Here is a 17985-nt window from a genome sequence, read left to right as displayed (position 1 = left end):
TCCGCCTTCTTACGGCAACAACAATTATGATTGGACAATTAACTAGTCGTGTAGTTGTAACAAAGCTTTTGATTGGATCATATTGACTTGTGAACTTTGAACTTTAGGTCAAACTGTCCTGTTTGATACATACAAATCCAAATAGAAATCGGACATTTCTTACGAATATAAGCATGCCGTTTTAGATTAAAATAGCCAATATTGTTCTGAAGTTTTACTGAGTATAGACATCACAAGGATTTTCTTTCAACAGACGGCAGTTACCGTACATTGTTCTTCCAGGTCCTGTCGTATTTCTACATGCTGCTGTCAGCATGGCACCGAAAGCAAAACAAATTATGTTAATGTGAAGGACGAGTTTGAAAATGACAACGATGAAGGAGATGATGATGATGAAGAAGAAAAAAATAATGGTGATAGTCCTCAACCGGACGACGAATTTAATTTGGACGAGGTTTTGCGTTTGGGTGGAACCCGAGTAAGTATCTGAGGCTAGCAGGCAACTAACGTTACCAAATGAACCTCCTGCTAACCTTAGCAGTAAACCACAACTGCGACTTCTAAATCAAATCAAATTTGATTGATCACATACACATACCTGGCTAGCAGATGTTATTGCGAGTGTAGCGAAATGCCTATGCTTCTAAATCGGACAGTGCAGTAGTATCTAACAGGTAATATCTAACAATTCCACAACAAAACCTAATATCTAACAAATTCCACAACAAAACGTAATACACACAATCTAGTAAAGGTATGGGATGAGAATATATAAGTATAAAATAAGGATGAGCAGTGACAGAGCAGCTAAGATGCAATAGATAGTAAATAATAGATAGTGAAGGATACAGTATATACATATGAGATGAGTAATGTGAGATATGTAAACATGATTAAAGTGGCATTCTTAAAGTGACTAGTGTTCCATTTATTAAAGTGGCCAATGATATCAAATCTGTACAGGTAGTGGCTCGGGTGGTTATTGTCCTTGATGATCTTTTTTGCCTTCCTGTCACATCGGGTGTTGTAGGTGTCCTGGAGGGCAGGTAGTTTGCTCCCGGTGATGCGTTGTGCAGACCACACCACCCTCTGGAGAGCCCTGCGGTTGTGGGTAGTGCAGTTGTTGTACCAGGCGGTGAAACAGCCCGACAGGATGCTCTCAATTGTGCACCTGTAAAAGTTAGTGAGGTTTTTGGTGACAAGCCACATTTTTTCCACCTCCTGAGTTTGAAGAGGTGCTGTTGCACCTTCTTCTCCCCCCCAATCTGTGTGCGTGGACCATTTCAGTTTGTCGGTGATATGTACACAGAGGAACCTAAAACTTTCCACCTTCTCCACTGCTGTCCCGTGGATGTGGATAGGGGGGTGTGCCCTTAGCTGTTTCCTGAAGTCCACAATCATCTCTTTTGTTTTGCTGACATTGAGTGAGAGGTTATTTTCCTGACACCACACTCCGAGGGCCCTCACCACCTCCTACCTCCCTGTAGGCTGTCTTGTCATTGTTGGTAATCAAGCCTACCACTAGTGTCGTCTGCAAACTTGATGATTGAGTTGGAGGTGTGCATGGCCACGCAGTCGTGGGAGTACAGGAGAGGGCTGAGAATGCACCCTCTCCTGACACCCCGGGTGGGTATCAGGGCTGCCTGTATAACAATGGGCCTGGGTGGGTGTCAGGACTGCCTGTATAACAATGGGCCTGGGTGGGTGTCAAGGCTAGCCCTCATACTACCGCTTGAGTCTTTCCGTGTTCATTCATCCTTTTCTCCCTGCATCATGTCCTCAGGGAGAGTTCATCAACTACACAGGAGACCCTCTCCAGGACTTCACTCTCAGCAAGTTCTTGGATCGCTTCTTCTTCAGGAATCCCAAACAACTGAAGGGCAAACGTAATACATCCACCATGATCATATACCTTTCTATCAGTACATAATGTGCGTTCTTAAAGGCACCCTATTCCCTATGAAGAAGTATAAACAGAAAACGACAGCCTCTGCATGACATCAGCAGCCCGGCGTTCCAAATTGCATACTTGCTCTATTTGAACACCAATAAACCCATCCAGTTTAAAAATGAATTTAGTAAATGTCAAGCAAACAATATTTTGGTTTGTTGCTAACTTGTTAGCTAGCTGGCTAGCCAGTTCAAATAATGACTAGAGTATTGCTGAAGGTCTTAACTTTAGAATAATTTTTATTGATTATTACAGGAAAATAAACCCACCACATCATTATTTTACAAGGTAATGATGGCAAGCTTACAGAAAACAGCTTACGGCTGTGAGTGAGGAAATAAAAGCAGATCATTCTATCAGAGAATTCTAGAACTCCTGCATCATCTTGTCAGATGGATTTGGTCTTGCTGCTGTAGCAGCCCAGTAACCAAGACAACGAACATTGCCACAGCCTGCATAGATTCACTTTTTTATCATGTATGTGCAGCAAGGAAACAGACATTCCACCGGAGTATAAATTAAATGTTGTTTTGACCAGCGACACTTGTTGCATTCTAATTGTCTACAGACATGTTGTTGGACCAAGTATAAACCGCCCTTTAGTCGACTGGTCTCAGTTCCCTAATCAATTATCCATGCTGCCTGTCTTTCATCTTTGTTGAAACTATTTATCTCAATCCTTCAGAGAACACAGACGCTTCAGTGATGCAGCCCAAACAGAAGCTGGCCATGAACAACATCCACAATTTACCTGGTGAGTGTGTCTTTTGAGTCATTCTGAAGAATGATAAAGGGGTCCCTTTATTGAGCAGACGTAAGGAAAGTATTTTTTTCCATCTCTCAGTGAACTGTGAGGAGTTCCTGTCCAATGAAGAGAGTCAGATTCCTGTGGATGAGGTCTTCTATCGGTGAGTAACACTGGTTTTATAGACGTCCTCCTCCTGAGTAACACTGGTTTTATAGAAGCCCTCATCCTGAGTAACACTGGTTTTATCGACGTCCTCCTCCTGAGTAACACTGGTTTTATAGACGGTCCTCCTCCTGAGTAACACTGGTTTTATAGACGGTCCTCCTCCTGGGTAACAATGGTTTTATAGACGTCCTCCTCCTGAGTAACACTGGTTTTATAGACGTCCTCCTCCTGAGTAACACTGGTTTTATAGACGGTCCTCCTCCTGAGTAACACTGGTTTTATAGAAGTCCTCCTCCTGAGTAACACTGGTTTTATAGACGGTCCTCCTCCTGAGTAACAACGGTTTTATAGACGGTCCTCCTCCTGAGTAACAACGGTTTTATAGACGGTCCTCCTCCTGAGTAACAACGGTTTTATAGACGGTCCTCCTCCTGAGTAACAACGGTTTTATAGACGGTCCTCCTCCTGAGTAACAACGGTTTTATAGACGGCCCTCCTCCTGAGTAACAACGGTTTTATAGACGGTCCTCCTCCTGAGTAACACTGGTTTTATAGACGGTCCTCCTCCTGAGTAACACTGGTTTTATAGACGGTCCTCCTCCTGAGTAACACTGGTTGACTTAAATTGACTTGATTGACTTAAATTAACTTCAAAATTCATTTCAAAAGGGCATCCTTAATTGTGAATGTTATTAATGTATAAAAAGGTTGATTCTTATCAAATATATTGGCTTCCCTTCAAGATTCAGATGAGATGGAGGTTCCACACATAAGGCCAGGTTCTAAAATGAGGAAGGCATCAGAGGATCTTGACTTCAGTGGTTCTTTAGGTTAGTAGCTGGGCCTCTGTTTGTACTGTTCAACTGGTCCGAATCTCATTCAGGAGTGTAGAATCTTATCTGACATGTTCATTCTTTCATTGTAGGTTCCAAACCAGGGAAGGAAAGGAAAGGGGGACACAGCCATGTTTGCATCTGCTGAAGAGGTGAGATGGTCATGCCTGTCATATTTCCCACAATGTTAAGTTGGTGTGCTGATGTCTATCCGTTTGTTTAAGAGTTTGTTTATTGTATGAAACTAAATGTTCTTTAAAAAAAATTTTTTTTTACAGTTTGGGTATATGTTGGATGAAAATGCTGGTTCTAAGTTTGACAACATCGGCATGAATGCTATGGCCAACAAAGACAAAGCAGGTAAACCTTGGCTTCAATACAGGCAATCAACCTATTGAATATATCCTTGTCCTATTGTGTGCCACCTAACAGGAAAAAAACAGACACGGGCCAATTCATATAAATTACTTTACTCAGTTGGCTAGATACTAGTGGAAAACCACAGTATATCCCCCATGGAGAGAGCCAGTATCTACACAGCAGTTTAGAGCACACCAGGGATGCACATTTAGGGCAATTTTGTTGATTAACCAACCAAACCAACCCTCATTAACTGGTCAACAAAGTGTTACATTTTTTCTAGACAGTAAAATGACGTGACCAATAGAAAATACTATGCACGCATACAAGAAACTGACATTTTTCATTAAGCGCTTAATACAACAATAGCAAGTCTATCGTCTTACAGTCAAAAGGCTATAGACTATTATTGAACATGCACCTGTTGTAATGAAGCAGATAATTAGTGTGTGATTTTCAGACATTTGTCAAAATGCAATTTGCCAGAAAATACCGCTCTAAACAACACACCTCTAATGCAAGGGGTTCCATATGAAACTCTCCTTTAAGAAACTTAAAGGGGGAATCTAATAGCAACAACTCGGACGGGCTGCTAATATGACTCGGATTGTGCCTTTGGCTTCTGGAGAACGAAAGAAAGTTGATATGAAACCAATAGAACAGAAATTCTGGGTAATTTTATAAAATAATTGCCTCCACATTTCTATGGTTAGATTTTGGCTACTTTGAAGGTAAGACCTTCCTCATTATTTGAAGTAAAGTAAAAGTTGTGGGTTTCAAACAATTACTGCCTCAAGCTCACATGTAAAGTAATGAGTGACATGATAGCCTATGCGCTTTAATAATAAATAAACATGGCAGCTCTTTTTAATCGTGGCCATCAAAACCATTAACACACGATTACATTTAGAATTATTTGTTGCACAATGACTGGGCATACAAAAGCATGTTTCACTCCAGTACCAGCTTTTTGAGGACCTGCTCTTACGCTGTCTGACAGGTCATTCCACTCCTCAAACTAGGGTGTGTGCATGTGATAAATAAGATGCATGACGACTAATGAAAATACACACACGCCAATTTAATTCCACCAAATAATGCAGGTTAACCTATAGATTGATGAGCATGACCGGTCAAATGTATTTTCAGTGGCTAACCGATTAACCGTCAACGCCCTATAGCACACCCAGTCATACTCTACTAGTCCTTTTAAAGTTGCACAGAATAGACTATTCTCTCAAGCATGATGGCTCTAAAGCAGTGGTTCTCCATCCTGGTCCTGGGGACTCAAAGGGGTGCACATTTTAGTTTTTGCCTTAGCGCTACACACCTGATTCAAATCGTAAACTCATCAGGCTTTGATTCCGGTGTGTAGTGCTAGGGCAAAAACAAATGTGCACCTCTTTGGGTCCCTAGGACCAGGATGGAGAACCACTGATCTAAAGGTAACCCTAAGATGATAACCACCGGGCACATTTCATATGGAGCAGGTTTTTGAATACAGAGGATGACCTAACTTTAGTAGAGGATGCAGTCTGTGGTTTTTGCTCAATGCTCTTCCGTCTTCTCTTCCTCCAGGTGTCAGGCAGCTCAAGTGGGAAGCCCAGAGAGACGACTGGGTCCGAGGCAGAGACGTCAAGACCCTACGGAAGAAGAAGGCCATGTTTAACAAGAAGAAACAGTTTGGCAAGCCCCAGTTTGGCAATCCCCCCAAAAAAAGACTTTCAAGAAGAAGTAATACTTTCTGGACCTAAGAAGACTTATGTTTGTGTTCACACACCTCTATGCCTTCTTGGACCAATCTTCAAGGTCTTTCTCTCGAATCCCATAAACTCCAGCATATTCGTTGGACTTGTAATAAACTGGAAAGAGAGTGATAGTGTCTCTCAGCCTTCAACACATTAAATCACATGATGGTTCAGTGGGCAGCATGCCCACTGTAGCAAAATGTTTTGCAACTGTTTCCACTAATGAATACACCGGTGTATTGCCTCAATCTAACCCTGTTGCCAGTTCCAGGTTGTACTGCCAATCATTGGAGAAACTACTAAATGCCTGTGAAATGATGTATTCTCTTTATAGCTATTTTAACTCTGTATTGTATTTTGTATAGGTTTATACAAGAAATACCAACAGTACACTAGGAGATGTCTGGTTTGCAGTAATTGTAACTGGGGGAAAAAAGGTGTAATAATTGGGGCTGATTTCATTGCTGTGCAGTTTGGAATTGAGGATAAATTCCTCCAGTTTGTGTATGTTTTGAACTGTCTACAGCCCTTACCTTCCAGGACAGAGGGAAGCATGTTGTTCATACTGTTCCTGAAATCTAAACACAAAAAAAGAAAATGTTGTTACAAAGGTGTACATAGCCCAAGGTAGAGTCCATGACTTCCTTTCTATATAAAAATGTAAATAATACCTTGACTTGTGTTCATCTTGTAAAAAAGACCATAAGCACCTAGCACACCTGCCACTTCAAGTAGTACTACTCCTTTGAACAGTCTCTTTGCTAACGGTGCTAATGGTTTGGGGGCCATCTAGGAAAGACGGAGGCTTGGGTAAGGTTCACTTTCAATAGAGTCCGCAATGCATTCAATCTAAATTCGCAGACAGCTATTCATTTCAGCAGAGAAGGCGAGTACGCACTGTCAACTCAGACCTTTTAGTACAAATATCATAAAACATTAAATGCACGTTGTATTACAAATGAACTAGGTTATATTGGTATATGATACCAACCTACCTTACATGCCCTTGTATAATTTTACTTCCTGAGTGCAGTACGGAAACGCAGGTGAGACATTCAGGGCGGTATGAAAAGCATTTCTCCTAGCACTGCGCCCTGCTACTGAGAGAACTCACCACAAGGGGTCACTGTACTCAAGATAACAGGCAGGGATAATATATCTATTTAATTTGATTCTTAAAATGAACATGAATGATTGGGGGGTTCAATTCAATTTACACAGAAAATACTGATGTAATATTTTGTCTATTCCCATATCACCATCTTATTAAGTAAAAGGCTAATTTAAGGGGGGGGGGGGGGGGGGGTGAAACGGGAGCATGAGTGAAAAAAATTAGGAAGCACTGTCCTAGTAGGAAGAAAAAAGACATCTCCATGTACATTTCTCAGGAGGAGAGAGGATCTTATTTTCACCGCAGATCTTCTTTCACAAGAAAGGTGAGAGACGACCTACAGGCAGCTGCACTCACAGATAGATTAATCTATATGCTTCTAAATATGAATGCCTTATGCGTTTATTATGTCTGTTTAGTATTATGCACTATTAAATTAAATGTTGGTCCCACTTTAAACAAAGTACAACTTATAAAGAAAGGCTTTATATAGCATACATGAAGCCTTTATTAGCACTACATAAATGCTTCACAAATCATCTGTAGCTTATGTCAGACTCTATAAATGGTGTATAAAGAGTGACATTACATTTCCACTGTAGGATGAATTGCCAAATGTGACATAATGCACTATGTACATGTAACTGCCAAAATAAAGGGAACACTTCAGTAAATTAGGTATACAAAGTGTATTGAAAGCAGGTACTTCCACACAGGTGTGGTTTCTAATTAAGCAATTAACATTCCATCATGCTTAGAGTCATGTATAAAAATGCCCAGTTACTCAATATTTTGGCTACCATGCATGGCTAGAAAAAGAGATTTCTGTAACTTATTGAAAGAGCGGTCTCAAAGGAGCATAAGGGGTTTAAAGGGTGTGTGTGTCTCAGTCACTAGATCTAAGCCCAATTGAACATTTACGGGCGATTCTGGAGCGACGCGTGAGACAGTGTTTTCCACCATCAACAAAACACCAAATTAAATAATTTTTCATCAAAGAATGGTTTCACATCCCTCCGATAGAGTTCCAGACGCTTGTAGAATCTATGCCAAGGTGCATTGAAGCTGTTCTGGCTGGTGGTGCCCAACGCCCTATTAAGACACTTTATGTTGGTGTTTCCTTTATTTTGTCAGTTATCTGTACATAGTGCATTATGTCACATTTGACAATGACATACGCTTATAGATTATTTGTGAAGCATTTCTGTAGTGCTTATGAAGCCTTTATGTATGCTATATAAAGCCTTTATAAGTTGTACTTTGTTTAAAGTGGGACCAAAATGTTTAGAAGGCAATCTATAATCATACGGTCAAAGAATGCTTTGGTCTTGCTCATGTAGACAATATCAACATATAGACCGGTTGACCACCATTGAATAGGGCAGTTGTTAGTTATAAGTATCTTTGACTTGACTTTGTCTGCAGGTGAGTCCTCCTCAGGACAAAAATGTAACCTGTTTTATAGACCAGTGGTCATGGGAATTGTATTTAAAATATACACCCAAAATGTGATTAAATAGTTTGCTAAATGTACGCTATTTAGTGTATTTTTTTGTTGCAGTGATCATAACTTTTTTTTTTACATAATGTTTCCGCCATTGTTTCCTATGACTGAAAAGAGCTTCTGGACATCAGAACAGCTGTCACTAACTTAAATTTGGACAAGGACTTCTACTTCAATGAGTCAGAGGAGAACAACATATTAATTACCGCGGACCAGTCCCAAATCCTGACAATCGAAGAAGGAGGGGACGGCGCTATAGAGGCCGGAGGGCGGGACACCTGACGAAACTATGTCGGAGTGGATAAAATCACCTCTACACTCCGTTCAATCACTGGAGAATAAACTGGATGAGCTCTGTTCGAGACTATCCTATCAAAGTGATCTGAATAACTGTAATGTCCTATGAGTTGTGGCTGGGCAACGACATAGTAAATATAAATCTAGATGTTTTTTCTCTCCATCGGCAGGACAGAACGGCTGCGTCGGGAAGCTCAGAGGAGGGGGTGTGTGTCTCTTTGTTAACAAAAACTTTTGAGTGATCTCCAATATTAAGGAAGTCTCAAGGTTCTGCTCACCTGAGTTAGAATACAGTACCACACTATTTACCAAGAGCGTTTTCATCTATATTTTTAGTATCTGTCTATTTACCACCATAAATCGATGCTAGCACTAAGACCACACACAACAAGCTGTATAGGGCCATAAACAAAAAAGAAAATGCTCGCCGGTGATTTTAATGCAGCAAAACTGAAATCAGTTTTGCTGCACCTGTGCAACTAGAGGTGAAAAAATGTAACCCTTTATTTAACTAGGCAAGTCAGTTATGAACAAATTCTTATTTACAGTGACAGCCTAGGAACAGTGGGTTAACTGCCTTGTTCAGGGGCAGAACGACAGATTTTTACCTTGTCAGCTCGGGGATTCAATCTAGCAACCTTTCAGTTACTGGCCCAAAGCTCTAACCACCACCTGCCGCCCCAAGATCACCTTTACTCCACACAGAGACGCATACAAAGCGCTCGCTCGCCCTCCCTCACCCTCCATTTGGCAAATCTGAACATAACTATATCCTCCTGATTCCTGCTTAAAAGCAAAAACTCAAACAGAAAGTATCAATACGGAAGTGGTCCAATGAAGCGGATGCTAAGCTACAGGAGTGTTTCGCTAGCACAGACTGAAACATTTTCCAGGATTCATCCGATGGCATTGAGGAGTACCACATCAGTCACTGGCTTCATTATTAAGTGCATCAACGACGTCGTGCCCACAGTGACCGTACGTACGTACATATCTCAACCAGAAGCCATGGATTACAGGCAACACTGAACTAAAGGCTAGAGCAGACACTTTCAAGGAGCGGGACACTAATCTGGACGCTTATATGAAATAGCGCTACACCGAACCATCAAACAAGCGAAGCGTCAATACAGGACCAAGATCAAATCTTACTACACCGGCTCTGACGCTCATCCGATGTGGCAGGGCATGCAAACTATCACTGATTACAAAGGAAAACCCAGCCGCGAGCTGTCCAGTGTTGTGAGCCTACCAGACGAACTAAATACCTTCTAAGTGCGCTTCAAGGCTAGCAACACTGAACCTATACATGAGAGTACCAGCTATTCCGGACGACTGTGTGATCACTTTCTCCGTAGCCGATGTGAGAACATTTACAAGGATTACCAGGGCGCGTACTCAGAGCATGTGCTGACCAGCTGGCAAGTGTCTTCACTGATATTTTCAACCTTTCCCTGACCAGGTCTGTAATACCTTCATCAGGGATCATCAACTAGATTCAGCTGCGGGCCGATTTCCGGAACACGGAGGTCCGGAACATGATTACAAATCATTTGTAGACTGCAAATTGACCTCAAGAAGCCCAATCAGATATAATGTTTGACTAAAACATAATCATTTCAAACATTGCTTACATTTGTACATGATCATATGTCTATCTATTATGCATAGGAATACTTGGGAACAGATTTCTTAAATTAAAATTCACTTGGAGATCATTTCTTGGTGTTTTTACAGTCCTTTATGAAAAACGTACATTTTAATTTTAATTTTCCCCCAAAAAAACACCCGCAGGCCAAATTAGGCCCACGGACCGCCAGTTGGGGAACCCTGACCTACATGTTTCAAGCAGACCACCATAGTCCCTGTGCCCAAGAACACCAAGGTAACCTGTCAAAATGACTATCGCCCCGCAGCACTCACATCTGTAGCTTTGAAAGGCTGGTCATGGCTTACATCAACACCCTCATCCCAGACACCCTGTACCCACTCCAACTCGCATACCGCCCCAACAGCTCCACAAATTACGCAATCTCTATTGCACTCCACGCTGCCCTTTCCCACCTGGACAAAAGGAACACCTATGTGAGGATGCTGTTTATTGACTACAGCTCAGCGTTCAACACCATTGTGCCGTCCAAGCTCATCACTAAACTAAGGACCATGGGATTAAACCATGGGATCCTGGACTTCCTTACAGGCCGCCTCCAGGTGGTGAGGGTAGGCAGCAACACAACTAATTAGTGCACTATTTAGAGAATAGGGTGCCATTTGGGACATATGCTGTCGTTAACTATCGCACCCAGTTAACTATCGCACCCAGTTAACTATCGTACCCAGTTAACTGTCGTACATGGTTAGTGATAGAGGGTTGAGGTGGGCATCCCTTAGTTTAATTAGCTAACCCCCCCCCCCCCCCCCCCCCCCCCCCCCCCCCCGCTGTGCATCTTATAACTTCTCATTCCAGGGAACTTCACAGTGCTACTTGCACTTCCTGCAGCCCCTAGGAATACACAGCAGCCTCTGTAGGAGGGGAACACAGAAGTCTTAACTAAGTGACAATATTTGCTCACCTGAGATACACACATCTGGCTGGCTGTTAGGGTGGCCTGCCTAGCCAGGAAGGCAGCTGGCTGCTACTGCTGAGGGGAAGGCCCAGACGGGTCGGCCCAGGAAGTTCTGGGAATGAGTGGTGGCTCCCCCGCCGGGTGGCTGTTTCTCACCCTGCCTACCTCATTGTGCTTCATATGGAGAAGGGCCATGTTTGTCCAGAACTGCAGGAGGCTGAGGAGGTGCTAATCTGAGTGTGCGTCCCAAATGGCACCCTACTCCCTACATTGTGCACTACTTTTGACCAGAATCGTATGGTGCCTAGTCCAAATTAGTGGACTATATAAGGAATAGGGAGCCATTTGGGAAGCATCCCTGAGGAGTGGCCATGCCATTGGCCTCCACTGTGGTTAGCCTGTTAGCTGTCAGAGCTTGAAAAGGAGAAGGTTTATTAGGATCTGGAAGGGGCATTCTCTGGTTGACAAACACAGATTGGACACTTATGTTGTTTGCCGGCAGGGAGCTTTGTCATGGAGCTGAGAATGACATCAGTGAAGCTCTTGCTGGTTCTACTGAAGAAGGCCCCACACTGTTTCTCAGTTAACACCACCAATTGTATCATGAAAATCAGAGGACAATGGGAGGTAGCTTGATGTCTCTGGGATGGATGGAAGTGTCTTTGTGATGTCATGTTTTGTATTTCCCTTATTCACATGAGGGGATACAACAAATCGCTGTAATATCCAAGCCAAGAGCCATCAGGCTGATGGGAAAAGGCTCACAAAGCCGTCAGCTATAATAGGTTTCAGAAGAAAGATTTACTGTAATGAAAAATGATCAACTACTATCATAGTATACAGTAGAATATACATACATGCATATCTCAACTGTTGAAATAAAACCGTGTTCATTCAACTCATCCACACCAAAAGAAGAGAAGAAAAAGTTATTTCTATAGGTTAATCATTTATTCCTTAAAAGAGGCTTTTTGCATGACAGGGACCTGGAATGCTGAATTACATGCTAATGGATCCTGTGAAATCTAAACTGTCTTCCATTTCAACCCACAATATGCTTTCAATATGAAAAGGAGCGTATTGGTTGAGATACTGCGCTCTTCCGGGTCTCGGGCCCCTGTGTGTGTGCGCAGAGTGCATGATGGTCCAGCCAGCTTGTGCAAAACTGCTCTCCTCAGATCTGAAACAGCCGTCTCTTGTTCCCTTTCACCTTGGTTGTGTGTCCTCTCTGTCCCGCTGCCTTTCAGATTCATCTCCAGGTAAACACACTGTGGCAAGCCGCAAACCTGCAGCCAACAGCCGTTGTCACAGCTGCACAGGATAAAGGCCCCGACTCAAGACTCACTCACTCTGGTATATTTGCTGTCACTATAGGCAATTGGCCGCGAGCATTTTGTGGTTTCATCTCACACTGAATAGACTCTTTATGAATTTTGCTTTGATAAATCACAAGCTTAACCTCTTGTCTTTGTATTTCTTGAAAAGTTGTTTGGGCGGACGAGGGTAACTGGTAGAACAACTAATTAAGGGGATTTTATCTCCCTATGCCACAGTGGAAAACATAATGAAACTGGCACATTCCTGTCCCCACTCTCTGAAAATGTAAATGCATGTTAGAGTTTTGTGTTGCTGTTTTTGCTTCTTCTTTCCTTTGAGAACGCCACACATCCACAGTCATGCCTGTCCTTATCTTTGAGATCGCCACACATCCACAGTCATGCCTGTCATTTCCTTTGAGAACGCCACACATCCACAGTCATGCCTGTCCTTATCTTTGAGAACGCCACACATCCACAGTCATGCCTGTCATTTCCTTTGAGAACGTCACACATCCACAGACATGCCTGTCCTTATCTTTGAGATCGCCACACATCCACAGTCATGCCTGTCATTTCCTTTGAGAACGCCACACATCCACAGTCATGCCTGTCCTTATCTTTGAGAACGCCACACATCCACAGTCATGCCTGTCATTTCCTTTGAGAACGCCACACATCCACAGTCATGCCTGTCATTTCCTTTGAGAACGCCACACATCCACAGTCATGCCTGTCATTTCCTTTGAGAACGCCACACATCCACAGTCATGCCTGTCATTTCCTTTGAGAACGCCACACATCCACAGTCATGCCTGTCATTTCCTTTGAGAACGCCACACATCCACAGTCATGCCTGTCCTTATCTTTGAGAACGCCACACACCCACAGTCATGCCTGTCATTTCCTTTGAGAACGGCACACATCCACAGTCATGCCTGTCATTTTCTTTGAGAACGCCACACATCCACAGTCATGCCTGTCATTTTCTTTGAGAACGCCACACATCCACAGTCATGCCTGTCATTTCCTTTAAGAACGCCACACATCCACAGTCATGCCTGTCATTTCCTTTGAGATCGCCACACATCCACAGTCATGCCTGTCCTTATCTTTGAGAACGCCACACATCCACAGTCATGCCTGTCATTTCCTTTGAGAACGCCACACATCCACAGTCATGCCTGTCCTTATCGTTGAGATCGCCACACATCCACAGTCATGCCTGTCATTTCCTTTGAGAACGTCACACATCCACAGTCATGCCTGTCCTTATCTTTGAGAACGCCACACATCCACAGTCATGCCTGTCATTTCCTTTGAGAACGCCACACATCCACAGTCATGCCTGTCATTTCCTTTGAGAACGCCACACATCCACAGTCATGCCTGTCATTTCCTTTGAGAACGCCACACATCCACAGTCATGCCTGTTATTTCCTTTGAGAATGACACACATCCACAGTCATGCCTGTCATTTCCTTTGAGAACGCCACACATCCACAGTCATGCCTGTCCTTATCTTTGAGAACGCCACACATCCACAGTCATGCCTGTCATTTCCTTTGAGAACGGCACACATCCACAGTCATGCCTGTCATTTTCTTTGAGAACGCCACACATCCACAGTCATGCCTGTCATTTTCTTTGAGAACGCCACACATCCACAGTCATGCCTGTCATTTCCTTTGAGAACGCCACACATCCACAGTCATGCCTGTCATTTCCTTTGAGATCGCCACACATCCACAGTCATACCTGTCATTTTCTTTGAGAACGCCACACATCCACAGTCATGCCTGTCATTTCCTTTGAGAACGCCACACTTCCACAGTCATGCCTGTCCTTTCCTTTGAGAACGCCACACACCCACAGTCATGCCTGTCCTTTTCCTTGAGATCGCCACACATCCAAAGTCATGCCTGTCATTTCCTTTGAGATCGCCACACATCCACAGTCATGCCTGTCCTTTTCTTTGAGAACGCCACACATCCACAGTCATGCCTGTCATTTTCTTTGAGAACGCCACACATCCACAGTCATGCCTGTCATTTCCTTTGAGAACGCCACACATCCACAGTCATGCCTGTCCTTTCCTTTGAGAACGCCACACATTCACAGTCATGCCTGTCCTTTTCTTTGAGATCGCCACACATCCACAGTCATGCCTGTCATTTCCTTTGAGATCGCCACACATCCACAGTCATGCCTGTCCTTTTCTTTGAGAACGCCACACATCCACAGTCATGCCTGTCATTTTCTTTGAGAATGCCACACATCCACAGTCATGCCTGTCATTTTCTTTGAGAACGCCAGACATCCACAGTCATGCCTGTCATTTCCTTTGAGAATGCCACACATCCACAGTCATGCCTGTCCTTTTCTTTGAGAACGCCACACATCCACAATCATGCCTGTCCTTTCCTTTGAGAACGCCACACATCCACAGTCATGCCTGTCATTTCCTTTGAGAACGCCACACATCCACAGTCATGCCTGTCATTTCCTTTGAGAACGCCACACATCCACAGTCATGCCTGTCATTTCCTTTGAGAACGCCACACATCCACAGTCATGCCTGTCCTTATCTTTGAGAACGCCACACATCCACAGTCATGCCTGTCATTTCCTTTGAGAACGGCACACATCCACAGTCATGCCTGTCATTTTCTTTGAGAACGCCACACATCCACAGTCATGCCTGTCATTTTCTTTGAGAACGCCACACATCCACAGTCATGCCTGTCATTTCCTTTGAGAACGCCACACATCCACAGTCATGCCTGTCCTTATCTTTGAGAACGCCACACATCCACAGTCATGCCTGTCATTTCCTTTGAGAACGGCACACATCCACAGTCATGCCTGTCATTTTCTTTGAGAACGCCACACATCCACAGTCATGCCTGTCATTTTCTTTGAGAACGCCACACATCCACAGTCATGCCTGTCATTTCCTTTGAGAACGCCACACATCCACAGTCATGCCTGTCATTTCCTTTGAGATCGCCACACATCCACAGTCATGCCTGTCATTTTCTTTGAGAACGCCACACATCCACAGTCATGCCTGTCATTTCCTTTGAGAACGCCACACTTCCACAGTCATGCCTGTCCTTTCCTTTGAGAACGCCACACACCCACAGTCATGCCTGTCCTTTTCCTTGAGATCGCCACACATCCACAGTCATGCCTGTCATTTCCTTTGAGATCGCCACACATCCACAGTCATGCCTGTCCTTTTCTTTGAGAACGCCACACATCCACAGTCATGCCTGTCATTTTCTTTGAGAACGCCACACATCCACAGTCATGCCTGTCATTTCCTTTGAGAACGCCACACATCCACAGTCATGCCTGTCCTTTCCTTTGAGAACGCCACACATTCACAGTCATGCCTGTCCTTTTCTTTGAGATCGCCACACATCCACAGTCATGCCTGTCATTTCCTTTGAGATCGCCACACATCCACAGTCATGCCTGTCCTTTTCTTTGAGAACGCCACACATCCACAGTCATGCCTGTCATTTTCTTTGAGAATGCCACACATCCACAGTCATGCCTGTCATTTTCTTTGAGAACGCCAGACATCCACAGTCATGCCTGTCATTTCCTTTGAGAATGCCACACATCCACAGTCATGCCTGTCCTTTTCTTTGAGAACGCCACACATCCACAATCATGCCTGTCCTTTCCTTTGAGAACGCCACACATCCACAGTCATGCCTGTCATTTCCTTTGAGAACGCCACACATCCACAGTCATGCCTGTCATTTCCTTTGAGAACGCCACACATCCACAGTCATGCCTGTCATTTCCTTTGAGAACGCCACACATCCACAGTCATGCCTGTCCTTATCTTTGAGAACGCCACACATCCACAGTCATGCCTGTCATTTCCTTTGAGAACGGCACACATCCACAGTCATGCCTGTCATTTTCTTTGAGAACGCCACACATCCACAGTCATGCCTGTCATTTTCTTTGAGAACGCCACACATCCACAGTCATGCCTGTCATTTCCTTTGAGAACGCCACACATCCACAGTCATGCCTGTCATTTCCTTTGAGATCGCCACACATCCACAGTCATGCCTGTCCTTTTCTTTGAGAACTCCACACATCCACAGTCATGCCTGTCATTTCCTTTGAGAACGCCACACATCCACAGTCATGCCTGTCCTTTTCTTTGAGATCGCCATACATCCACAGTCATGCCTGTCATTTCCTTTGAGATCGCCACACATCCACAGTCATGCCTGTCATTTCCTTTGAGATCGCCACACATCCACAGTCATGCCTGTCCTTTTCTTTGAGAACGCCACACATCTACAGTCATGCCTGTCATTTTCTTTGAGAATGCCACACATCCACAGTCATGCCTGTCATTTTCTTTGAGAACGCCACACATCCACAGTCATGCCTGTCATTTCCTTTGAGAATGCCACACATCCACAGTCATGCCTGTCCTTTTCTTTGAGAACGCCACACATCCACAGTCATGCCTGTCCTTTCCTTTGAGAACGCCACACATCCACAGTCATGCCTGTCCTTTTCTTTGAGAACGCCGCACATCCACAGTCATGCCTGTCCTTTTCTTTGAGAACGCCACACATCCACAGTCATGCCTGTCCTTTTCCCTATTCTACATGAGTGCATTCTCTTCGAACACATCATTCACAGAATCAAAGAGATGGTAGGTAACTTGTTCTGAGGGTAATGCTATGTTCTACTCTACTTCTAATGTCATTCTTGATTTTAAGGCCATTGTGCTGCCTTTGTTGACACCCTTTGTGATTGATCAACCTCAGCACATTTGGCAAGAGCAATAGGCCACTCTAATACTGTATTTCACTGCTTGTGAGAAGACCCTGATTGACCCAATAGTGCAGCTATCAACAGTGGCCCATAAGAATGTGAGGCCACACAAGGCGATCTGACATGAACCTTCATCTGTTAACTATCTATGTGACAGCAGCAACACATTATCACAAGTTGCCATTGATTATAGTCTACACAGTAACCTTAATAAAATGGCACATAATTACTTCATAACATATCCATAAGCTATATATATTTATAACAGCATTAATAATTTGTTGACAGAAGCAGTTCGTAATTGCGTGTATGGTTCTCGTGTTATGTATATAGCATATGGCTTTACGTCTTCGTTGCATTATTCTCATAGTCATTAGGAATAGTTTGTTATGAAAGTTATCACAATTAAATATCAGACATTCTTCAAACACCATGATCTAAAGATTCCATCGTGATGTAGGCTGGCCTGTGCGCGTGCACTCGTGTGTATTCGGCAAATACAATACCAGTTAAACTGCTCCGTTAATATCACCTCAATAGTATCCTTGTTTTCCGATGCTGGTTTTA

The 17985-nt window shown here is 43.6% G+C and overlaps 1 protein-coding gene and 1 long non-coding RNA gene across 4 annotated transcripts; one reads left to right on the top strand and one right to left on the bottom strand.

The window, feature by feature from the left end:
- The first annotated feature begins 114 nt into the window (after positions 1-114).
- Positions 115-6469, top strand: LOC120024341. Of its 3 annotated transcripts, XR_005472817.1 has the most exons (8): positions 115-478; positions 1784-1886; positions 2637-2705; positions 2796-2859; positions 3608-3694; positions 3790-3849; positions 3976-4057; positions 5636-6469. It is a non-coding gene; the product is annotated as an uncharacterized LOC120024341 (long non-coding RNA). The 3 variants fall into 3 exon arrangements; XR_005472816.1 differs by lacking the exon at positions 1784-1886 and having other exon boundaries at positions 117-478; XR_005472818.1 differs by lacking the exons at positions 1784-1886; positions 3608-3694 and having other exon boundaries at positions 118-478.
- On the bottom strand, positions 4152-6851 carry LOC120024340 (protein CEBPZOS-like). The gene is made up of 5 exons (XM_038968562.1): positions 6801-6851; positions 6477-6594; positions 6339-6383; positions 5838-5919; positions 4152-5700 (listed from the first exon to the last, which is right to left on the bottom strand). Exons 2-4 carry the CDS (start codon positions 6592-6594, stop codon positions 5840-5842), a joined length of 243 nt encoding a protein of 80 aa, XP_038824490.1. The 5' UTR covers positions 6801-6851; the 3' UTR covers positions 4152-5700; positions 5838-5839.
- Between the last annotated feature and the right edge of the window lie 11134 nt (positions 6852-17985).

Source organism: Salvelinus namaycush, chromosome 29 (assembly GCF_016432855.1).
Source record: "Salvelinus namaycush isolate Seneca chromosome 29, SaNama_1.0, whole genome shotgun sequence".
Lineage (NCBI taxonomy): Eukaryota > Metazoa > Chordata > Actinopteri > Salmoniformes > Salmonidae > Salvelinus > Salvelinus namaycush.
Note: the sequence above shows the minus strand (reverse complement) of the source record. Positions and strands in the feature narration are given on the sequence as shown.